We start from the raw sequence: 23,894 nt of genomic DNA on the forward strand, positions 1-23,894 counted from the left end.
ATGCTGCTTGGCCTGCTGTGTTCATCCAGCCTCACATTTTATTATCCACACTTTGTTATCTTTGTTTGAAGGTTATACTTTTCTTCAGTCATGCTTTTTTATACTTGTGTGGGGTAAAGTTCTTAAAACGACAACTTCATTTAATTGAAACACATTTTGTACAATTTTCTATTACTTGGAACAAGTCTTGGAAATACATTTCCTGTGATTACAGACAATTCATCATTCTGACTGAACCGGCCAGCTACTCTGGCAAAGTTGAGAGGTTCACATTGGATTTCAAATTTCAAATCAGGCTCCTTAAAGAGTGCTCCAATTCCCTCCTTTGCTGACATGCTCCACCCTGACCCCTGCCCAATCCCAAAGGTATATTCATCTGCTGACATGAAGGAAACTGAATTTGATATAGGGGTGCTTGATGCGATTTGAACAATGAAGTTCTTTGTGAGAGTTCTTAATTTCTTTTGCACACTCCACAGTATCAAGTATGATAACCCTTAGGCAGCACATTGGAAGAGACCTTGCATAGCACGAGCTGTGGAACAAAAAAAAACAGAGGTTTCCTTTTTCTTCAGTTTCTCCCTCCTTCTATTTTCCGCCAAGTCAGCAAACATTTTACACCTCTCTGTTTTCCTACCAGTTATGTAAGCTTGCTTTCAAGAGTAATTAGATTCCTAAAAACAATATTGTTCAGAAATGTGAAGTCAGTGATATTGTTAGCAGAGAATTCAAACAGGATTGAAGCCAGACTGTCCTGTTTCCGGTAGCTTGCTGTGGCCTCGAGCTGTAGACAGAAGTTGCTGTACATAATTCCACATTTACTCTGTTGTGGAAACTTTCTGGCCCATCTGATGACTGGATTGAAGTAGAAATTGAGAAATAGTGGGTGGTCAGCTGAAGGGATTTAATATTAAATGTTTATTTACTTAAAATGATGGTTTAATATTCTTGAGATCGATACAAAATAACTCCAAGGCTCAAATTTCTGTTTTATATGAATCTAGCTGGCCATGTTTCTGTGATGTTTTGATTTTAACTTTGTATTTTCTTTGAATGGTTCAAGTAATACATGAAGTGACCAGCTGCTTTATCATTGGATTGAACATATTGTATCTCCTCATCAATGGTATTCGCCTCCAGCCCTTCAATGCTCATATCTTTGCACTTCTAATTCCGGCCACTTTGATCTTGCCTGCATGCTTGATCTTCTTTATTCTGTCATTGGTGTGTTCAGCTACCCAGTTCTGCGACACTCTTCCAAAACATCTCCTCTTTGTCCTCAAAACCAATCTTTCTGACCAAGCTTTTGGTGGCCTGTCCTAGTTTTAGCTTCATGAATCTTGGAGTGATTTTTAAATGATGATGTAAATGTGAAGCATTTTGAAATGTTTCTACCATGTCAGAGATCTATACAAATAAACGTTGTTCCTGCATCACATTTACTTTTTAAATTCGTACTCTCTGTAGGCATCAGGAGATGAGCTTCCATCACATCTCACTGTCGATACCTCCAACGTTCAAATTCTTAACTCTGAGACCTCAAAAAGACTCGTCGAAAATTTTGTAATCGCTCTCATGAACAAGGAGCGTTTCTACATCCGCACATTCTTTTCGACATACAAAGCATATACCACTGCTGAAAGTGTGTTGTACATCCTCCTGGACAAGTGAGCATAAATCTAATGAGCATCTCCTTTGTTTAATGGTAATGATAGAAAAGTATGTTCTGTCGAGTAATTTTTGTTATTAATCCTTCTGGCAATGAATCGCTGAAACTAGCCATATGGAAACAAACTCTCAGTAAACTGAGAATCTCCATCCAACCCTCAGTAAGGGAGACGATTTTTTGTTCATTGAAGACATGAACTTACCTGCACCCCAATCCCTCGGACATTAAGCTCTGCAAATTTGGGCTTTAACTTTCATCCAGTTTCATCAGAAAAGTCCACATTTTTTAAAGTATTCTGGAGGATTTTATCCTCCACACAGATGGTTTTATCCTCCACCTTCTGCCCAAAAGGTCCAGATTCAAATTCTATCTCCTATGTCATGTGTCATAATAAGTTTGAATAACTTGATTAAAAGTAATTAGACTTGAAGTCCTTCATAAAGAGAGACTGCAGTGGGACTGATGAGCTTGTTTGTTTACAACAAGGCAAAGCAGTCCTTCAGCCCTCCTGTTTTGTGCCCCCATCGCTTTCCAATATCCCTGATCCCAAATGGTGGCACAAATCATGTTTAAGCACCCGGCTAGTGATTTGGGACAGAAGTGAATAAAACATACTCACAAAACATAATGCTGAGACAGGTGCCAATGTATTTTTGATTATTTTTTTCGCAATAATGAAGCGATCGAGAACCAGTACAATACAACGATTAAAAAGTGTGGTGAATGTATTAGGACAATGTCTAGACCTTGGTATTAAAGATAAACAGTGACGTTGACTTCCTTCAATGCTTTTTATGTAGTTTGGGGCTTCCTACAACTATGTTTGGAATGTTTAAGTTTCTGCATGTAGTGAATGGAAAAATGTTATTTTAATTGAAAGAAGCCTATCAATTGTCTGTAATAACAAAGTGTGGAGCTGGATGAACACAGCAGGCTAAGCAGCATCTTAGGAGCACACACGCTGAGTGTCAGGCCGAGACCCAGCTTTTGTGCTCCAAAGATGCTGCTTGGCCTGCTGTGTTCATCCAGCTCCACACTTTGTTAATTCGATTCTCCAGAATCTGCAGTTCCCATTATCTCTGATCAATTGTCTGTAAGTCTGTGTTGGGCATAACAATCAAAGTTTGGAAGCTGAGTCCAGGGTGAGGAACCTTCATTGCAAAACTGAAATGTTGGTCAAATGAATGTCTGCTTCCAACTGAAATATGCAGGAATACCGCAATTCTGTAATAATGGGTGAAATGTTTTTCAAATGACATCAGTGATGGTTTCTCTCGTCACCTCAGTTTTTATACATTAGTTTTTTGCACGTTGGGTGAGCATTGAACAGTTTATGTACTTCACAAATGGTGTTTTGGGGTAACTTATCAAAGCTCAGTTCGGGTACAAAGCGATTCTCACCACTGCTGACCTTCAATTGATGTACCTCTGACATTAGAGGGATATCCCTGGGTAGGAGAAGTTTCCCAAATGTGCTATGGTTATAAAATTTGAGAAAATCAGCAAATAACCAGAGATGATTAGATTTTTCTTCAAAGCAGTAAGCTAATGAGCTGGCTTTCATGAACCCAATGGGTTGCAGAAATCGATCCAGCTGGACCTTTCAAAAGTGAATTTGGGTTTCTCTTTTTGCCTGTTGCCAAAATATTCTCTTTCTTTGCCCAACTAAATAAATGTTCCAGCAGAATAATTCCAGCAATAAGCTTCTGAGTTTTTAAAAAAGGGTGACCCATTCTTGCCGTAGAATTTGAAACATCACAGCTCACTCATGTGTCTCATGTTATCTCTCAGAGGTGAGATCGTGGACAACGATTCTTCGCAGGTTATTACTTTCTTATTTGCTTTTGTGTTAGGCCGGTGGTCATCTTAGATGATGGTATTCTTTTAAAGGTAAAGCGAAAATTCCGTAAAACCAAGGAATCTCAGCAAACTGTGGTTTGTTGAAATTTGAGGAGTTTGGTTCTCATTAAACTCTAAGGTAGCTGCGGTTAAGACAATCATCTGTTATATTTACTGTCTCCTCCTTTCACAATGTAGCTGTTTATTACTTTGGCTGCTTTGATCTCTAACTTGTCCATTGTCTTTTGGTGAAAGTCTCCATCTGCAGGGAGATTCTTGGAGTTTTTAAAAAGTCAACAACAAAATGGCTTCCATGCCATTCAAATTTCAAACCCATTTTACCAATTGGACAGATTTTGTGTTTAAGATTAGTGTTTGAGTCAACCATTTTAATTCGGCTAAAAGATCGTCATAATTCAACGGATGTTTATAGCATCCGTTCACCTTACACGCACCCTACATTTCAAAATTTTCCTTTATCCGTGGTGAAAGGGAGAAACAGTCTGACTAGATGCTACAGTTATTTTGGTGTTCTGTACTTAGATCCAGGGAATTCATCTCTTTTTACTTGAGTGTTTTCATTCACTGAGGTTTTTATTTGAGACAGAGAATTAACTTGAGTTCAAAATGGTTAGGATTGAATAGTATGAGTATAATTTTAAAAATCTGTTCCTGCCCAAGTTTTCCAAGTGTTGACGATCAGTCCATGACTTCTGAAGGAATGAATTTGTGACTGACAGATTTGGTGACGTGACAAAGATGCGCTAAAAAATTAACCTTAGAGGACTTCGGAATACTGCAGAGAAATATAGGTTTAGCAAGTCGTCAACGATCTGACAAATAGAGTTGTATATGGTAAATTTGAAGTCCATTTTGGCAGAAAGAATAGCAGTTTTGTTTTTATTGAGGGAGATTGCATTGCTCTGAGATACAGTGGAATCTGGGTATCCTCGTGCATGAATCACAAAATGATCGTGTACAGACATGTTAAGTAATTTGGAAAGCAATTAAATGCAGAGCAGAGCTCTGGAATATTGTAAATGCAAAGATAAACAGATACTTGTTGAGGGAGAGGAGGTGAAAGGTCATTAGGAGAGGCAGGAATGTAGATTTGAAGTTACGATCAGATGAGACAGAACCACATTGAATGCTTTACTCTTCCCTCCTTGTATGGGAAGTGGCAGGTATGCTGTAAAATGCCAAATTGGAGTTTCAATGCAAAGTATGAACAAACTCGGTAATCAAGGCTTCAAATGCCGAAATCCTGAACCTTCAGATGTTTTTCAGTGGCTGAATGCAAATTGTAGATTCAAGCTTGTTTAAAATCACTTAGTTTGTGCTGTCTGACCAATTGCAGATATGGAAGCTTTGACACCTCAGAGGCAGAAGAGATTCCAGTAATCGATTCAGTGAGCACAAAGTAAGATTTAATCTTATGTGTGACATAATTAAGTTTCATCCAAAATACAACAATGTTAAAAAACCTGCTGGCACTTCCTGTAAGATCTATGGAGGGCCTTCCTCCCACAGCAATGCAGCAAACACGAGACAGCAGCAGTCACATTAACAAAGTTGCTTGATTGTATCAAAAATCTACACAGATTTTGTTTGTTTAAAAAGAAAAGTTGTATCAACAGAAAAGATCCAAAAGTGTTCAGTGAAAAATTGCTCATCCATTCACTATTCAGATCTCCATTTGTCGCCAAACATTTAGATAGCTGAGCTCTGAATTAAGGATACAACATGTCGAAGAATTGAGGTTCCTACCTTCTCCCCTCCCCTCAGTCTGCCTGTGGTGTCTTTCAAATCTCCTGTGAAGGTTTTGAAGAAAAACCTACTCGCAGTACATCTGGAGGGTGATCTATTTTATAAAAACAGTTGACCAAGAATGAAATAGAGGCAGAGCTGCAATCTTTTCTTTGCTGTCATTACGGTTGGTATTGCTGAGCTTATACAAAAGAGATCTGCAGGCCAATGTCCACTGTAGGAGTTGAGGAGCTCCAATATTTGCCAGAGAGACAGACATGTGCAGCTCTCAGCTGGTGACTTAATTCATGCCCAGTGCGTCGTTAAGCCGGCTACTTTGCCCACCGCTGACAATACAGTACAATGGTGCAGAAGAGAGTTCAGCTTTCCTCCTGAACTCCCCTCCACTTTGCCAAGAATGTCATGTCTCAGGCCAAGGCCAGTTGACTTGGGACATTCAGCCCTGTATGAACAGACAGTATCTGAAGTTCTTCATTGGAAAGTTGGTTGCCCTTCTATATTTGGGCCAGGAGCTCTTTGTTTGAGATATTTTTAGACTTTGCAACAAATATAAAATGTTGAAGATATGAATCTGTTACATCCTTCTGTCCCTCTCTCTGTCTTTACAACCACACTCCAGTCTCACGGTCTTATCCTGTAAACTATCGTTCAGGGTTTTGGGGAGACCAATCACCATATTCTGTAGTTGCGTCTTGACCCGTTGTTAGAAAATTAGCTCTCAATGGCACGAAATGCCGACTCAATGTCTTTCAGGTGTATGGAGATAATTTTCTTGTGGATGTGGATGTTTCCTCAAATTTACTTGATAACACTTTTAGGACCATTTGCAGATCACCTGACGGTGCAAACTACAAGGTAGATGGGAAACCATGCTCTCTAAAATCTGTCATGAAAGAGTAAATTTGAATACAATATGTGGTTAAGGTTTGCTTTATTCAGAGCACAAGGAATACAAAGGAAACTACCGATGAGCTAAGAATTACTGGGTACAAGTGTTTGTTTAAAATGACATTCTTCACAACTAATTTCAGCAGCGGAAACAATGCTAACATTCCGAGCTGTGAGGAGCTTGAAAATCCAATTCCTCTAGAGACAGTTGCTGAGATCAGAAAGTAAGTATTGATCCAATGTATGAGGAAATGATGCTTTAATCAGAATACAACTATGTGAAGGGCAACCTCTGGAGGCCGCCATTTTCAGGAACATTATTTAGAGACTTTCTCCTGAAACTTAGCAGCATCTGTGGTGAGAAAACAAAGTGGGCATTTTGAGTTGAGGTTCCCATGTTCAGAACTTCGCATCTCTGAAGACGTGTCACTTGGCTCAACTTGAACTCTGTTTTCTGTCTGTAGATGCTGCAAAACCTGTTGAGTTTCTCCAGCAATGTCTGCTTTTCTTTCAGCTTGTCGGCTTCTGTAGTTTGTTCTTTTACATTAAAGAAACAGTTGGCTGTTGTTCTAATATTTGCTCTGTTCTTAGTGTTGTAAAAAGAAATTTTAGATGGAAGATTGTGGTTCATGCTGCAGGCCTTCTGCTGGAACTGCAACCTGGAGGCCTTGGCTGATTCTAGCGGTGACCAACAAAGAGATCATTGCCGGGTTACTCACCAGTTGACGGTTTGGCTCAGTTTTGACAGCTGCTAGTCCAGTGAAAGGGATGGCAGATCAGCACCTTTCTCAGCCCTACTGTTAATGCTGATTGTCACTGAGGTTGTGTAAGTGGGCGGAAAGTGAGGGAGGCAGTCCTTAGATGTCAGGGAGAGCCCAGGTGAAAAAGAGAACTGGCCCATGTCACATAGCTTTGCAATGTGTAGGTGGTAAACTCCCTCCCTGCCATTTTCCTAATCCTCCCACCTCCAATTTAATTGTCAGCGAATGATTGGCCATGCATTAACACACAGTCTTTAATGGAATATTTCTTTTCCAAACATTGGACTGTGCACTGCCGGTAAATATATTGAAAAACTTGACTCTCTAACTCTGTTTGCAGTGTTATTACATGTCCCACCTCCCCGCATCGCCCAAAAAAATCCAGACTATTGTGCTTTGAGAACTTGTGTGAAAGTTGAAATCCCTTCTTCCTTGCAACTCCCCCAGCTCCTTTTCCAGACTCAACTCCTGTCACTTGCAAACCACCTGTTAGAGCTTGGAAGGGAAAAACAAATCTCGATCTATTGTAGTTACATACATCAGAAATGTTGCCTGTTTAACAAATCCAGTTGAATAGGACTTGAAAACTTGAGAGGGCTTGTCATCTGAAGAGTGGTTGAGGGTTTTGGTTCAGTTTAGGATGGAGTTTAGAAGGATGGGAGGGAATTTTATTGGCACTTACAGAATACTGAGAGGCCTGGAAGGATTGTACATGGAACAGAGAAGATGTTTCCACTAGGAGGAGAGATTAGGACATGCGGGCACAGTCGCGGAGTGAAGAGGCCAACCTTTAGAACTAAGGTAAGAAAGAATTTCTTCAGACAGGGAGTGGTTAATCTGAGGAAAACATTGCAGGAAGCCGACGTCATTCGGACTATTTAAGATAGAGAGAGAGATGGGTTCTTGATTAATAAGGGGATCAAGGCTTTCAGAAGAAGGCTGGCGATTGGGCTTCAGAAACATCACAGCCAGAATTGAATGGCAAAGCAGACTGAGGAGGTTGAATGAGCTAATTCTGCCCCTATATCTTATGGTCTTATGGATTTGACACTAAATATTTCATTGGTCCTTTTGTGATGAAGCCACTTCTGGGTGCAAGTGTTTTTTTAAAATGTCTTTAGTTTTTGCCTTATATAGTCAGGAAGGCAAATGTAATGTTGGCATTTATTGTGAAAAGATATGAATCTAAAAACAGGGCTGTACCTCTGAGGCTTTATAAGGCTCTGGTCTGGCCGTACTTGGAGTACTGCGTGCAGACTTGGGCCCATATCTCAGGAAGGATGTACTGTCCCTGGAACGTGTTCAGAGGAGGTTCACGAGAATGGTCCAGGGAATGGAAACCTTAAAATATGAGGAACGGTTGATGACTCTGAGACTATACTCATTTGGAGTTTAGAAGGATGAGGGGTGATCTAATTGAAACTTTCAGAACACTGAATGGCCTCGACAGAATGGTTGTTGGGAAGATGCTTCCATTGGTAGGAGAGACGAGGCCCCGAGGGCACAGCCTTAGAATGAAGACAAGACCTTTTAAATTGGAGATTTGCAGAAACTTCTTCAGCCAGAGAGTTTTAAATCTGTGAAATTCACTGCCACAGAATGCTGTGGAGGCCAGGAAATTTAAAACTGAGACAGATAGGTGCCTGATTATCAAGGGGATCAAGGGCTATGGGGAGAAAGCAGGAGAATGGGGTTGAGGAACTTATCAGCCATGACTAAATGGCAGAACAGACTCAATGGGCCGAATGGCCTAATTTCTGCACCTATGTCTTACGGTTTTGTGGTCTTAAATAATTGCAGGTCTAAAACCTTTGACAGCCCAAACTCTGAGAAAGATGAAGAACCAAGTTCACCAAAAGAGACAGCAACAATTTCAAAGTAAGTTTCATCCTTCTGTGCTTCATTCATAATACATACCATGAAAAGAAATTGCAGTGAATATAGTAGCTCTTGAAAGATTATATCGCCGTTCGAGACAATAAAAATCACATTAAAGAAACAGCTTTAATCCCTCCGAGGCCATTGCCAGTAATTAAATCAATGACACATTTCAGCCTTTGATCGATAGAAAACATTTAAAAATGTTCAGTGAAAATTTGATTGGCCCTCAACATCCAGACCTTGTGGTCTAACTTGCAACAATGCTAAACTGCGAAACCTCCCACCTCCCCTCAAATGCACAAGCCGATGTAACTGGAGTGTCCTACATATTTTCTCTGAAAATTTGGAAAGCAAACCATCTAGTGTAGTCATTCATCTGGACTTTGACCAAATGAGGACTTGAAATACAGAGCATTTTGGGATTCAAAATTTATTTTCAATGTTTACAAGTCATTTGTAGATGCAAATCCTTTCCTTAATTTGTGCTTCATGAGCACTTGCAGCTGCAGATATTTTGGCCGTATAGATTGTCGGGTGGGTGGGAATCAAAGTTTGCCAGGCATCTGTGTAACCATGAGGAAGCAAGTTTGATCAGAAGTACTTTTGATGTGTTTTAATTCTGCAATTTGGAATGCAGCAGTGTGAAAAGGGAATGATGGAGTATCATTGATTTCAAAACTTTTTGTGCAATGTCATGAATGCCACTCCAGACTATGGCAGTCACATTAAAGTGTCTGCTGGACTGCTTTCCTAGAAAATTCATGGTAGAGATATTTACCTTAAATGATAGCATCACCATTGAAGCATCCAAAACACTTAGATGGGAAATTGTTCTCAGATCAATATTGAGGTTATATTTCTGGACAATGTGGCTCTGGTAAAATTGCTAAAGAAATGAGTTAATCTCCTCTACCCCACCTCAGCACTTCTCTGTGTTCCTCCTTCCTGCTTCAGCTGCACCCTCCCCACAAACTTCCTCCAAGTTCATTGAAGTGTCCTTCAAACGTCTGTGACATTTGTAGAAATATGTTATCAATTAAGAATGTGACCTGCTCCCCGTGTCCGAGCCTTGGTATTTCTCCCATACAATATTGCCATTGAATAATTTGCATTTTGAATTATCTAAGTTGGCCATTTGCCATGTGTATCCATGGAGTCAGGCAGAGACCTGGAATTAATCCTGAGTTTATTCAGTCCAGGTCTTTAAGGAAACTCAGAACTGTTAAAAGAGCAGGAAAGAAAAATGATTTTTTTTCAGCAAAACAGCCACTGGTGACTAATCTGACCTTAAGCTTCAGTGAATTTGAGCAATGACAAATTCCTACATCAGTGCTCCGAATCAAACTATGAGTTACAAGCTGTGCTTGTGAGGGTTGAATTGTCAATAGTCTGTAAAGAGCTTGAGTTTCTTTGCCAGAGATGAGGAAGTTAAACTTAAATCCTCTCTTTTGGGATGTTTATTGTCTGTCCCAGTGTAGAGGTTCTTTATTTGACCTCTTTACTCCTCATCTACCCACTGGCTCCCCCTCACAGCCAAAATAAGATAAGAGTGCCAGAAATTAAAAATGTGATCATGTGCACAAGTAAAATGATTTATTTGGTGTTTTGTGACCAGTTGCAGCTGTGAAAATGTTGACATGTCACACTGTGTAGTGGGTGGAAACCTAAGTTTGTCAGAAACTGAAGGAGTAATTGACAAGTAAATTTGATGTGATGACAGATTAAACCTGTTGTTCAGTATTTGGGATCTAATACTGTGAAAGGGAACTGTTGGGATTTGCTGTAGGATTATGTCAGGGTTGCCTCAGGAAGATACCCCAACTGGCAGTGCAGTGAGCACCAATCCAGACAACAGCAATCACATGAAGCAACTGCTTCACTGCTTCTGCAATGTTTGGCTTATTTTAAGAGATGGAATAATGTTGAATTAGCATAAAGCATTCAAAGCTTTTCAATGGTAGACTGAAATTTGCTTGTCTTTCAGTATCAAGTTCTTGCACAGCGCAGGAACGGCTTTCAACAAGGGTGAAATACTGAAGAAATGGTTTTCTCTCCTTATTGCCCTGCTCTGTCTCTTCCAACCCACACCCCAGCACTGCCTCAGTATGAAGGCCTGTGGGCATCCTGTGGAAGTCAAAAGGACCCCTCTCTCAACACTGTGATTTTTTGTTGTTGAATTGGGTTGGATTTAATTCTGGACGTGTTTGCCTGTTCTAAATGACTTAATTTGTTCTCTTCGATCAATTGCAGTTCTGGAAATGTTGACAGTGCAAATGGTGAGGAAAATGGAAGTTGTGTTTCTTCAGGATCCAGCGAAATAATTGCTGAGTAAGTTTAATTGCATGCATGACAAAGTGAATCATTATTCAGAATATGACAAAGCGGTAGGAAATAGCTGGGGAGCTAGCAGTTTGTGCAATGTTATACAGCCATCAAATGGTAATAGCCCAGAGACAATGATTTGATGTTTGTACCAGCTCTCAAAGAGGGACTTGCCTACGTTCACTCCTAAGTCCTTTTACTGTGTAATACTGCGAAACCTCTCCTTTCGAAAATTGTAGTTCACTTTTGAAGACCGCAATTGAAGCTGCATCCACCACACTATTCGGCAGAGCTTTCCAGTTCCTGAATAGGCTATTGAAAAAAAAAATTCCTTGTCACCATTGGTTCTTTTTGCTGATCATCTTAAATCAGTGTCCTTTTCTCCTTAAGCCTTCTGTCACAAGGCACCGATTGTTCTTATCCATTCTAACCAAATCCCTTATGATTTTGAACACTTTTACAATCACTTCTTAGTTTTCTCCAAGAGCAGCCGGAGCTTCTTCAGGCTCTCCACAGGGCTGTCTAGTTTGTCATCTCTGGTAATATTTTTTGGGAATGTTTTGTGCACCCTGTCAAATCCCTTCCTGAAGTGTGGTTGGTAAATACCAGAGTTGAGGGGAAATCAGGAGGTTTTTGTTTAATCATGATTAGTCAGAACATATTTGTTTTTCATACAATGCTCCAATTTTTAAAGTTCAGAATCCTGATGATATCTTCAACCTGCACTACCACTTCTATAATTATTGTGCACACACATACACACACACTATCGATCAAATATCAGGCATGGATCATTTCAGGAAGCACCATATCATAAGATATTTATTTTGGCTGCAGAAAAGAGGAAGGAACAATCCAGAATAATTTTGATTTGGAGGAGGTCCAACTTCAAAAGGAGCAAGAAGGCGTTTGCAGCAAGTAAATTTCAACACAAGTTTAGGCAAAACTGCAATGAAACAGCAGTCTGTCTTACAGCAGGAGGTTGTTTAGTGACAATCTCAGAGTGTTCCCACAAGCAGGAGAGAGTGGCAAATGGTACAAATGATGAGGATTATTGATGACCCCAATGTGTACAGAGTGAAATATAGGTACTTCAGAAGGGAAGTGTAGAAGGAAAGGAGACTGGCAAACATTTTCAGGTGCCTTGCAGCATTCAGTAATCTCTTGCTAAATGTGGATTTGCATGCATAAGAGATTTAAAGGACCCACAAAATATTGTGCCATATTAATGCAGTCAGAATGATTTCACGGGCAATACACACATGTTCTAATTTTCAAAATGAAAAGAAAAGAGATGTGGAAATCCAGTGTGTGACGTTCATTCTGCTTCCCCGACATTTACATTAGATTTTCTTTTCTCGAAGATGAACTTGTAACTATTTTGGGCTCTCCTATTTCCTGCAGGAATCCTTGACAACATCCTGTGATGAACTTGTTTGTTTACAACAAGGCAAAGCAGTCCTTCAGTTCTCCTGTTCTGTGCCCCTATCCCCTTCCAATATCCCTGATCCCAAATGGTGGCACAAATCATGATTAAGCACCCCGCTAGTGGTTTGGGACAAAAGTGAATAAAACATACTCACAAAACATAATACAGAGACAGGTGGCAAAGTATTTTTGATTAATTTTTCGCAATAATGAAGTGATTTTGACCCAGTACAACACAAAGTTTAATAAGTGCGGTGAATGTGTTAGGACAATGACTAGAACTTGAGATTAAGGATAAAATGTAACATTGACTTCCTTCAATGCTTTTTATGTAGTTTGGAGCTTCCTGAAACAATGTTTGGGATGTCTAAGTTTCTGCATGTAGTGAATGGAAGAGTGCTATTTTAATTGAACAAAATCTATCAATTTCTGTAAGTCTGTGTTGGGCATAACAATAAAAGTTTGGAAGCTGAATGCAGTATGAGGAGCCTTTTTGCAAAACTGAAATGTTGGTCAAATGGTGGTCTGTTTACCACTGAAATATGCAGGAGTACCGCAATTCTGTCATAATGGGTTGCATATTTTTCAAATGACATCAGTGATGGTTTCTCTTGTCACCTCAGTTTTTTTTAATACATTAGTTTTCTGAATGTCGGTGAGTATTTAACAGTTTATGCAATTCACAAATGGTTTTTTGGGGTAACTGATCAAAACTCAGTTCAGAGACAAAGCGATTCTCACCACTGCTGACCTTCAATTGATGTGCCTCTGACATTATAGGGACACCCCGGGGATGAAAAGTTTCACAAATGTGCTATGCTTATAAAATTTGAGAAGATCAGCAAATAACCAGAGGTGATTAGATTTTTCTTCAAAGCAGTAAACTAATGAGCTGGCTTTCATGAACCCAATGGATTGCAGAAATGATCCAGCTGGTCCTTTCAAAAGGGAATTTGGGTTTCTCTTTTTTCCTGTGGCCAAAATATTCTCTTTCTTTGCCCAAGTAAATAAATGTTCCAGCAGAATAATTCCAGCAATAAGCTTTTGAGTTTTAAAGAAAAAGATGACCTATACTTGCCCTCAAATTTTAAACATGACAGCTCACTCATGTGTCTCACATTATCTCTCAGAGGTTCAATAGTGCATAAAGATTCTTCGCAGGTTATTACTTTCTTATTTGCTTTTGTATTGTGCCTGTAGTCATCTTAGATGATGGTATTCTTTTAAAGGTCAAGCGAAAAATTTGTAAAACGAAGGAATCTCAGCAAAATGTGGTTTGTTGAAATTTGAGGAGGTTGGTTCTCATTAAGCTCTGAGATCGTTCTGGTTAAGACAATCATCTGTTATATTTACTATCTCCTCCTTTCACAGTGTAACTGTTTATTACATTGGCTGCTTAGATCACTGACTTGTCTATTGTCTTTTGGTGAATGTTTCCATTTGCAGGGAGATGCTTGCGAGATTTTAAAAAGTCAACAACAAAATGGCTTCCATGCCATTCGAAAGTTCAAATCCATTTTACTAATTGGACAGATGTTGTGTTTAAGATTCGTGTTTGAGTCAACCATTTGAATTCAGCTAAAAGATCATCATAATTCAATGGATGCTAATAGTATCCATTCACCTTACACACATCCTACATTTCAAGATTTTCCTATATCCATAGTGAAAGGGAGAAACAGGCTGACTAGATGCTACAGTTATTTTGGTTTTCTGTAATTAGATCCAAGGAATTCATCCCTTTTTGCATGAGTGTTCTCATTTACTTAGGTGTTTATTTGAGACAGAGAATTAACTGGAGCTCAAAATTGTTCGGATCACATAATTCCAATATAATTTTAATAATCTGTTTCTGGCCAAGTTTTCGAAGTATTGACGAACAGTCGATGACTTACGAAGGAATGAATTTATGGCTGACAGATGTGCTGAAGAGACAAAAATGCATTAAAAATTAACCTCAGAGGACATTGGAATACTGCAGAGAAAGAGAGGTTGAGCAAGTCGTCAAAGATCTGACAAAGACAGTTGTACATGGGTAAATTTGAAGTCCATTTTGGCAGGAAGCATAGCAGTTTTTTTGTTGAAGGAGATTGCATAGCTCTGAGATACAGTGGATTCTGGGTATCCTCGTGCATGAATCACAAATTGCTTATGTACAGATACATTAAGTAATTAGGAAAGCAAATAAATGTTTTCATTTTATCATGAAGGAACTTAAACACAAAATTAGGGATCACTGGTGAGCCCATATCTTGAATGTTTTTCTTTGTGGTGGTCAGCCTTATTTAAAGATGGAAGTCAATATATGAGAGGCAGTTCAGAACAGGTTTACCAGAATAATACCGAGCCTAAGTGACTTGCCTCACAAGGAAAATTTGTACAGACAAGGCTTGCATCAGTCGGTGTTTAGGGCGGAAGGCGCAATGTGATTGAAAGAAAAAAACCTGAGCATTTGTACAGGGTAGATATGCAGACGGTGTTTCCTCTTACAGAAGAGACTAGAATGAAGGGCGAGTGTCTAAAATTCAGTGGTTGTCAACTTAAAACAGTGTTTTTTTAAATATCTCAAAATGTGGGTATTCTTTTAAGTTTTCTTCCTGAAAAGATGGTAAAAGCAGAGCGCTGGAATACTGTAAATGGAAAGATAAATAGATACTTGTTGAGAGCAAGGGAGTGAAAGATCACTCAGATAGGCAGGAATGTAGATTTGAAGTTACGATCAGATGAGACAGAACCACATTGAATGTTTTACTCTTCTCTGTTGTATGGGATGTGGCAGGTATGCTGTAAAATGCCAAATTGGAGTTTCAGTGTAATGTTTTAACAAACTCGGTAATCAAGGCTTCAAATGCCGAAATCCCGAACCTTCAGATGTTTTTCAGTGGCTGAATGCAAATTGTAGATTCAAGCTTGTTTAAAATCACTTAGTTTGTGCTGTCTGACCAATTGCAGATATGGAAGCTTTGACACCTCAGAGGCAGAAGAGATTCCAGTAATCGATTCAGTGAACACAGAGTAAGCTTTAGTCTAATGTGTGACTTAATTTAGTTTCATCCAAAATACAACAATGTTAAAAAACCTGCTGGCACTTCCTGTAAGATCTGTGGAGGGCCTTCCTCCCACAGCAATGCAGCAAACACTAGACAGCAGCAGTCACATTAACAAAGTTGCTTGATTGTATCAAAAATCTACACAGATTTTGTTTGTTTAAAAAGAAAAGCTGTATTAACAGAAAAGATCCAAAAGTGTTCAGTGAAAAAAATTGCTCATCCATTCACTATTCAGATCTTCATTTGTCGCCAAACATTTAGATAGCTGAGCTCTGAATTAAGGATACCACATGTTGAAGAATTGAGGTTCCTACCTCATCCCCTCCCCTCAGTCTGCCTGTGGTGTCTTTCAAATCTCCTGTGAAGGTTTTGAAGAAAAACCTGCTGCTGTCCATGAACACACTAAATCTGGAGGGTGATCTTTTTTCATAAAAACAGTTGACAAAAGGATGAAATAGGGGCAGAGCTGCAATCTTTACAATTGTCATTGCCGAGCTTATAGAAAAGAGATTTGCAGGCCAATGTCCACTGCGGGAGTTGAGGAACTCTAATATTTACCAGAGAGACAGACAGACACAAGTGGCTGTCAGCTGGTGACGTGATTCATGCCCAGTGAGTCATTAAACCACCTACTTTGCCCACCTCTGACAATACAGTATAATGGTGCAGAAGAGAGTTCAGCTTTCCTCCTGAACTCCCCTCCACTTTGCCAAGAATTTCATGTCTCAGGCCGAGGCCAGTTGACTTGGGACATTCAGCCCTGAATGTAGAGACGCTATCTGAAGTTCTTCACTGGAAAGTTGGTTGCCTTTCTGTATTTGGGCCTGGAGCTCTTTGTTTGAGATATTTTTAGACTTTGCAACAAATATAAAATGTTGAAGAAATGGATTTGTTGCATCCTTCTCCCTCTCTCTCTCTCTCTCTTTACTTCCACACTCCAGTCTCATGGTCTTATCTTGCAAACTACCGTTGGGGGTTTCGGGGAGACCAATGACCATATTCTGTAGTTGCGTCTTGACCCGTTGTTAGAAAATAAGCTGTCAATGGCACAAAATGCCGACTCAATGTCTTTCAGGTGTATGGAGATAATTTTCTTGTGGATGTGGATGTTTCCTCAAATTTACTTGATAACACTTTTAGGACCATTTGCAGATCACCTGAAAGTGCAAACTACAAGGTAGATGGGAAACCTTGCACTCTAAAATCTGTCATGAAAGAGTAAGTTTGAATACAATAAGTGGTTAAGGTTTTGCTTTATTCAGAGTACAAGGAATACAAAGGAAACTGCCGATGAGCTAAGAATTACTGGGTGCAAGTATTTGTTTAAAATGACATTCTTCACAACTAATTTCAGCATCGGGAACAATGATAACATTCTGAGTTGTGAGGAGCTTGAAAATCCAATTCCTCCAAAGACAGTTGCTGAGATCAGAAAGTAAGTATTGATCCAATATGTGAGGAAATGATGCTTTAATCGGAATACAAAAATATGAAGGGCAGCTGCTGGAGGTCTGGCATTTTCAGGAGCATTACATAGAGGCTATCTCCCGAAACTTAGCAGCATCTGTGGAGAGAAAGCAGAGTGGGCGCTTTGAGTTAAGGTTCCCCTGTTTAGAACTTCACACCTCTGAAGAAATGTCACCTGGCTTCACTTGAACTCTGTTTTCTGTCTGTAGATGCTGCAAAACCTGTAGAGTTTCTCCAGAAACATCTGCCTTTCTTTCAGATTGCCGGTGTCCATAGTTTGTTTGTTTTTACATTAAAGAAACAGTTGGCTGTTGTTCTAATATTTGCTCTGTTCTTAGTGTTGTAAAAAGAAATTTTAGATGGAAGCTTGTGGTTCATGCTGCAGGCCTTCTGCTGGATCTGAAACCTGGAGGCCTTGGCCGATTCCAGCGGTGACCAATACAGAGATTGCTGCCGGCGTTACTCACCAGTTGACGGTTTGGATCAGTTTTGACAGCTGCTGGTCCAGTGAAAGGGATGGCAGATCAGCATCCTTCTCAGCCCAACTGTTAATGCTGATTGTCACTGAGGTTGTGTATGCACTGTCCCTGGAACGGGTTCAGAGGAGGTTCATGAGAATGGTCCAGGGAATGGAAAGCTTAAAATATGAGGAACGTTTGAGGACTCTGAGACTATACTCATTGGAGATTAGATGGATGAGGAGTGATCTAATTGAAACTTTTAGAATACTGAATGGCCTGGACAGAGTGGATGTTGGGAAGATGCTTTCATTGATAGGAGAGACTAGGACCCGAGGGCCCACTTTTAGAATAAAGAGGAGATCTTTTCAATTGGAGATTTGGAGAAACCTCTTCAGCCAGAGAGTGTTGAATCTGTGAAATTCACTGCCACAGAAGGCTGTAGGGGCCAGGTCATTGAGTACATTTAAAACTGAGACAGATTATCAAGGGGATTAAGGGTTATGGGGAGAAAGCAGGAGAATGGTGTTGAGGAACTTATCATCCTGACTGAATGGCAGAACTGACTCAATGGGCCGAATGGCCTAATTTCTGCTCCTCTGTCTTATGGTCTTATGGTCTTAATGAATTGCAGGTCTAAAACCTTTGACAGCCCAAACTCTGAGAAAGATGAAGAACCAAGTTCACCAAAAGCGACTGCAGACATTTCAAAGTAAGTTTCATCCTTCTGTGCTTCATTCATAATACATACCATGAAAAGAAATTGCTGTGAATATAGTAGCTCTTGAAAGATTATGTCACCATTCGAGACGATAAAAATCACATTAAAGAAACAGCTTTATTCCCTCCGAGGCCATTGCCAGTAATTAAATCAATGACACATTTCAGCCTTTGATCCATAGAAAACATTTTAAAATGTTCAGTGAAAATTTGATTGGCCCTCAACATCCAGACCTTGGTGGTCTAACTTGCAACAATGCTAAACTGCGAAACCTCCCACCTCCCCTCAAATGCACCAGCCGATGTAACTGGAGTGTCCTACATATTTTCTCTGAAAATTTGGAAAGCAAACCATCTAGTGTAGTCATTCATGTGGACTTTGACCTAATGGGGACTTGAAATACAGAGCATTTTGGGATTCAGTATTTATTTTCAATGTTTACAAGTCAGTTGTAGATGCAAATCCTTTTCTTAATTTGTGCTTCATGTGCACTTAACAGCTGCAGATATTTTGGCTGTATAGATTGTCGGGTGGGTAGGAATCAAAGTTTGCCAGGCATCTGTGTAACCATGAGGAAGCAAGGTTGATCGGAAATAATTTTGATATGTTTTAATTCTGCTTCATTTGGAATGCAGCAGTGTGAAAAGGGAATGATGGGGAACCATTGATTTCTTCAAAATTTTTGTTGCAATGTAATGAGTGCCACTCCAGACTATAGCAGTCACATTAAAGTGTCTGCTGGGCTGCCTCCCTCAAAAATTTATAACAGAGACAGTTGTCTGAAATAATAGCATCACCATTGAAGCATCCAAAACACTTAGATGGGAAATTGTTCTCAGATCAATATTGAGGTTATATTTCTGGACAATGTGGCTCTGGTAAAATTGCTAAAGAAATGAGTTAATCTCCTCTACCCCACCTCAGCACTTCTCTGTGTTCCTCCTTCCTGCTCAGCTGCACCCTCCCTACAAACTTCCTCCAAGTTCATTGAAGTGTCCTCCAAATGTCCGTAACATTTGAAGAAATATGTTATCAATTAAGAATGTGACCTGCTCCCCATGTCCGAGCCTTGGTATTTCTCCTATACAATATTGCCATTGAATAATTTGCATTTTGAATTATCTAATTTGGTCATTTGCCATGTGTATTCATGGAGTCAGGCACTTTCACAAGTCAGAGACCTTGAATTAATCCTGAGCTTATTCTGTCCAGATCTTTAACGAAACTCAGAACTGTTAAAGGAGCAGGATAGAAAAATGATTTTTTTTTCAGCAAAACAGCCAATGGTGACTAATCTGACCTTAAGCTTCAGTGAATTTGAGCAAAGACAAATTCCTACATCAGTGCTCTGAATCAAACTTTGAGTTACAAGCTGTGCTTGTGAGGGTTGAATTGTCAATAGTCTGTAAAGAGCTTGAGTTTCTTTTTCAGATATGAGGAAGTTAAACTTAAATCCTCTCTTTTGGGATGTTTGTTGTCTGTCCCAGTGCAGAGGTTCTTTATTTGACATCTTTACACCTCATCTACCCACTGGCTCCCCCTCACAGCCACAAATCCCAATGTTGATAACAGTGCCAGAAATTAAAAATGTGATCATATGCACAAGTAAAATGATTTATTTGGTGTTTTGTGACCAGTTGCAGCTGTGAAAATATTGACATGTCACACTGTGTGGTGGGTGGAAACCTAAGTTTGTCAGAAACTGAAGGAGTAATTGACAAGTAAATTTGATGTGACGACAGATTAAACCTGTTGTATGGTATTTGGGATCTAATACTGTGAAAGGAAACTGTTGGGATTTGCTGTAGGATTATGTCAGGGTTGCCTCAGGAAGATACCCCAAATGGCAGTGCAGTGAGCACCAATCCAGACAATAGCAATCACATGAAGCAACTGCTTCACTGCTTCTGCAATGTTTGGCTTATTTTGAGAGATGGGATAATGTTGAATTAGCATAAAGCTTTCAAAGCTTTTCAGTGGTAGATTAAATTTTGCTTGTCTTTCAGTATCAAGTTATTGCATAGCCCAGAAACGGCTTTCAACAAGGGTGAAATACTGAAGAAATGGTTTTCTCTCCTTATTGCCCTGCTCTGTCTCTTCCAACCCACACCCCAGCACTGCCTCAATATGAAGGCCTGTGGGCATCCTGTGGAAGTCAAAACAATCCATCTCTCAAGGCTGTGATTTTTTGTTGTTGAATTGGGTTGGATTTAATTCTGGACGAGTTTGCCTGTTCTAAATGACTTAATTTGTCCTCTTTGATCAATTGCAGTTCTGGAAATGTTGACAGTGCAAATGGTGAGGAAAATGGAAGTTGTGTTTCTTCAGGATCCAGCGAAATAATTGCTGAGTAAGTTTAATTGCATGCATGACAAAATGAATCATTATTCAGAATATGACAAAGCGGTAGGATATAGCTGGGGAGCTAGCAGTTTGTGCAATGTTGTATAGCCATCGAATGGTAATAGCCCAGAGACAATGATTTAATAATGTTTGTACCAGCTCTCAAAGAGGGACTTGCCTACGTTCACTCCTAAGTCCTTTTACTGTGTAATACTGCGAAACCTCTCCTTTCGAAAATTGTAGCTCACTTTTGAAGACCTCAATTGAAGCTGCATCCACCACACTATTCGGCAGAGCTTTCCAGTTCCTGAATAGGCTATTGAAAAAAAAAATTCCTTGTCACCATTGGTTCTTTTTGCTGATCATCTTAAATCAGTGTCCTTTTCTCCTTAAGCCTTCTGTCACAAGGCACCGATTGTTCTTATCCATTCTAACCAAATCCCTTATGATTTTGAACACTTTTGAAATCACTTCTTAGTTTTCTCCAAGAACAGCCTGAGCTTCTTCAGGCTCTCCACAGGGCTGTCTAGTTTGTCATCTCTGGTAATATTTTTTGTGAATGTTTTGTGCACCCTGTCAAATCCCTTCCTGAAGTGTGGTTGGTAAATACCAGAGTTGAGGGCATATCAGGAGTTTTTTTTTATAATGATTAGTCAGAACATATTTGTTTTTCATACAATGCTCCAATTTTTAAAGTTCAGAATCCTGATGAGATCTTCAACCTGCACTACCACTTCTATAATTATTGTGCACACACATACACACACACTATCGATCAAATATCAGACATGGATCATTTCAGGAAGCACCATATCATAAGATATTTATTTTGGCTCCAGAAGAGAAGAAGGAACAATCCAGAATAATTTTGATTTGGAGGAGGTCCAACTTCAAAAGGAGCAAGAAGGCGTTTGCAGCAAGTAAGTTTGAACACAAGTTTAGGCAAAACTGCAATTAGCCTGTCTTACAGAAGGAGGTTGTTTAGTGACAGTGTCAGAATGTTCCCACAAGCGGGAGAGTGTGGCAAATGGTACAAATGATGAGGATTATTGATGACCCCAGTGTGTACCGAGTTAATTATAAGTAGTTCAGAAGGGAAGTGTTGAACTAAATGATGCTGGCAGCTAATGTTAAAAGGGAATCCGACTGTCGTCCTCCATTGTGAGCAGTGAAAGGGTAGCGAAAGTGGGGCTAATGGTCATAAATCACTGTTTAATCTTCACAGAGGTAAGGGCCTGGCTGCGATACTATTCAGAAGAAGTTGATGTCCAATTCACGATGAAAAGTAAATAGTTGAGACAAGGATGAGCTGAGGTTGGGCAGCATTTTAGAAATGTGAACATTAAACAACTGCAGATGCTGGAAAACTGAAACGAAAATGGAAATTGCTGGAAAAGCTAAGCAGGTCTGGCAGCATCTGTGGCGAGAAAGCAGAGTTAATATTTTTGAGTAATTTGAGCCACTGAGCTTTTACAGCAATTTCTGCTTTGATTAGAACGGCTGGTTGTCCCTGGTGTTGGTAACTCAGAAGGAAGTGAATTGTAGACAACTGAGGATACTGAGATAGAGAAAAATAGCTTGAGGCTGCAGTGGCACTTTGCACAACAACCTAATGCTGTTTGAATGCAGGGGTGGTATCAGAGGAGTGGAGGATTACAACATGTACTATGTTTATATTCAAAAGTGTGTGGATAAATCCAGCAACTAGATTCATCTTATTGGTGGGACAGCATCACAGGAACTGTAATCCCAGTCTCAAGCAAGAATACTTGGGGAGCATATGGGCTAACATTTTATGCTGACTCAGAAATCTTCACCATCTGGTGTGTAACCTGTTTAATAAAACCATCTGATGGAGGCTTCTAATTCTGAATCTTTAATTTTCATGGGTATTTTAATGGATTTAACTGAAGATAAAAGGGTTTGCTTGAGGTGTTTTAAATTGTTCTTCATGTTCAGTTGCAGCTGTGAAAGCGTCGAGTCTGAACACGGTCCGAATTCTGATGAAATTCAGAATTTAAGTTCACCAGAAAAGGGAGCGACAGTCAAGAAGTGAGTTTGATCCAAAATGTGACCATGTTATGCTTCATTTGCAATACAGTAGTGTATAAAGGGAATGGCTGGAGAGCTGGTGGCCATAGGCTGGATAATCAGAAATCTCTTCATGAAGGCAGCGATGTTTCCATGCTGTATGACTCTGTAACACATACCACAGAAACAAATACACGGATATCATTCCAGATCATGGCACATTGATGAAGAAACAGCTTCTGAGTTTTTTTCCTATTCTCTCCCTAATTCTGAGGAACAAGCAATACAAAGCACAAGCAGCAGTTGCGTGTGAAGGTGTTGAGTTTATCTCAGACTGAAATTTCTGGACTAGTAGCAAATGTAAGCTATTGAAGAAGTGGCTTCACTCCTTGCACCTGCTCCTTTCCCCTGTTACCACCAGCCGCCACCACTGCTGGCGAGCTGCTTTGGCCCTCAAGGGCATTTCTGGTAAACTTCCTGAGGAAATTTAAAGAACGTATTCACTATTTTATGCAGTTTTACATTTAGAGTGTGACCTTGTTTCATAAAGTTAGCTGATCACAGCTTCGGATGCTGAATTTTGAGACTTCATTTTTTTATTTTACGGCTGGCAACCAATTGTAGACCTAAACACCATTTCAATTTGCTTTTTCTTTTGTGGTTTATGATAAATCGCAGAAGCATAGACTTCAACAGATCAAGCTTTCTAGAAGAATATAATTTCAGTCCTGCAGAAAAGGAAACACTAATGAAAATGTAAGTTTGATTTGACATGCAGTGAAATTGTATTTTCAATGTGAAATTTAAGAATGTGAGAAGAATTGCTGGAGAGCCAGAAAGACCTGTAAAATAATGTAGAGCCTTTGTCATGAATATATAAGGCACCCAAAACAGGATGGCAAACGGCACTCCAACCCATAACAATCACATTCAAGAAGCTAAATAATAACTGAAAGAATCACGGACACTGCAACTCAGGGACAAAAACAAAGTTGTTGGAAAAGCTCAGCATTTCTGGCAACATCTGTGACGGTAAGAACAGAGTTAATGTTTCAGGTCTGGGTGACCCTTCCAGTTCTGAGGGAGGGTCGCTGGACCCAAAATGTTAACTCTGTTTTTGCATTAAAGAAGCTGCTTGCCTTGCATGTCCAATGATTGCATTATTCCTAGAGATTGGCTTGTTAATATTTTTCAGTGTAAATCATCCAAAATTCTTTGTCTTTTGGAATTGTTTGTCCTACATGATCACGCTTTTGGGGTTGTTTATCT

The 23,894-nt window shown here is 39.7% G+C and overlaps 1 protein-coding gene across 1 annotated transcript in view; it reads left to right on the plus strand.

Annotated features, from left to right (window-relative positions):
* Positions 1 to 7,390: 7,390 nt before the first annotated feature.
* LOC132209882 (ral guanine nucleotide dissociation stimulator-like 1) overlaps positions 7,391 to 23,894 on the plus strand; it is a 49,624-nt gene continuing 33,120 nt past the window's right edge. Inside the window, exons 1-7 of the mRNA XM_059647704.1 lie at positions 7,391 to 8,802; positions 11,056 to 11,133; positions 18,165 to 18,242; positions 20,524 to 20,601; positions 21,434 to 21,514; positions 22,554 to 22,646; positions 23,304 to 23,381. Of these exons, the coding sequence (XP_059503687.1) occupies positions 8,612 to 8,802; positions 11,056 to 11,133; positions 18,165 to 18,242; positions 20,524 to 20,601; positions 21,434 to 21,514; positions 22,554 to 22,646; positions 23,304 to 23,381 (677 nt within the window). The 5' untranslated portion in view covers positions 7,391 to 8,611. The remainder of the gene's footprint in view (positions 8,803 to 11,055; positions 11,134 to 18,164; positions 18,243 to 20,523; positions 20,602 to 21,433; positions 21,515 to 22,553; positions 22,647 to 23,303; positions 23,382 to 23,894) is intronic.

This window comes from Stegostoma tigrinum, chromosome 8 (assembly GCF_030684315.1).
Source record: "Stegostoma tigrinum isolate sSteTig4 chromosome 8, sSteTig4.hap1, whole genome shotgun sequence".
Classification (NCBI taxonomy): Eukaryota; Metazoa; Chordata; class Chondrichthyes; order Orectolobiformes; family Stegostomatidae; genus Stegostoma; species Stegostoma tigrinum.